The sequence below is a fragment of the Monopterus albus genome, unplaced genomic scaffold (genome assembly GCF_001952655.1).
Source record: "Monopterus albus unplaced genomic scaffold, M_albus_1.0 scaffold5214.1, whole genome shotgun sequence".
Classification (NCBI taxonomy): Eukaryota; Metazoa; Chordata; class Actinopteri; order Synbranchiformes; family Synbranchidae; genus Monopterus; species Monopterus albus.
Window position 1 is genome coordinate 1 of NW_018133078.1, and position 791 is coordinate 791.

The following is a 791-nucleotide window of genomic DNA, read 5'->3' on the forward strand; positions in this document are numbered from 1 at the left end:
TAAAGTTCCTCGTTGCTACCATCTGTTTCCAAGTCATGTGACTCAGATGTTTTTAACCAAATACTTAGTTAAGGAGAACTTGGAAGTCATAGTGCTATTACTTTCATGTGTGTGCATTTTGTCATTGACATTAGCAGTGTCTTCAACCCCACAACAGATTCTCACTGTGGACAAGCCTAAGCCCAAGGATGTCTCCAGTCCTCCACAAGTCAAACAACAACAAAAAGGCCAGGCCAACCAAGCAACTAATGGCTCTGTGCCCACGGCCTCCGTTGCTACTTCTTCTTCTCCAGCACTTTCCTCCACCAATAACGTCGTTACCCAGGCCGCAGCTCCAGCTCAATCTCTAGCTCCAGTACGAGCAGCGGATTCCCAGAATGGCTCTAATGACGGCTTTTCATCTCACAGCCGTGGTCAGACTTCTGAAAGCGGGCGGTCGCCTCCTTCCGCATCAAGCATCCGTCGGTATGACTCCAAAAGCCTGCTGTCTGACAACTCCATTGCTTCTTCACGTTTTGACATTTCAGACGGAGCCTCGTATCCAGAGTAAGTTTAGATCTTTGTGTCACCTCTCTGTCAGGCAATGTGCTGACTTTGAGTCTTTCCACATAAACTGGACCAATAATAAAAGGGACATTCATAAATGTGTTTTTATCACTACAGGGCCATCAGGAAACATAAGGGTTCTTTTGGAGAGATCCACCTGACTGTGCGCTATGCCACCCTGAGAAACAAACTCATCATCCTGGTTAATGCATGCAGGTACGCCAGAGAAAGCCAGCCTCACCAGC

The 791-nt window shown here is 47.3% G+C and overlaps 1 protein-coding gene across 1 annotated transcript; it reads left to right on the forward strand.

The window, feature by feature from the left end:
• Nucleotides 1-21: 21 nt before the first annotated feature.
• On the forward strand, nucleotides 22-776 carry LOC109954260 (extended synaptotagmin-3-like; the record flags this gene model as incomplete). The annotated part of the gene is made up of 2 exons (XM_020589644.1): nucleotides 22-546; nucleotides 664-776. Coding segments are annotated over exons 1-2 (613 nt in total), but the record flags the coding sequence as incomplete, so codon positions are not given.
• Nucleotides 777-791: the final 15 nt, after the last annotated feature.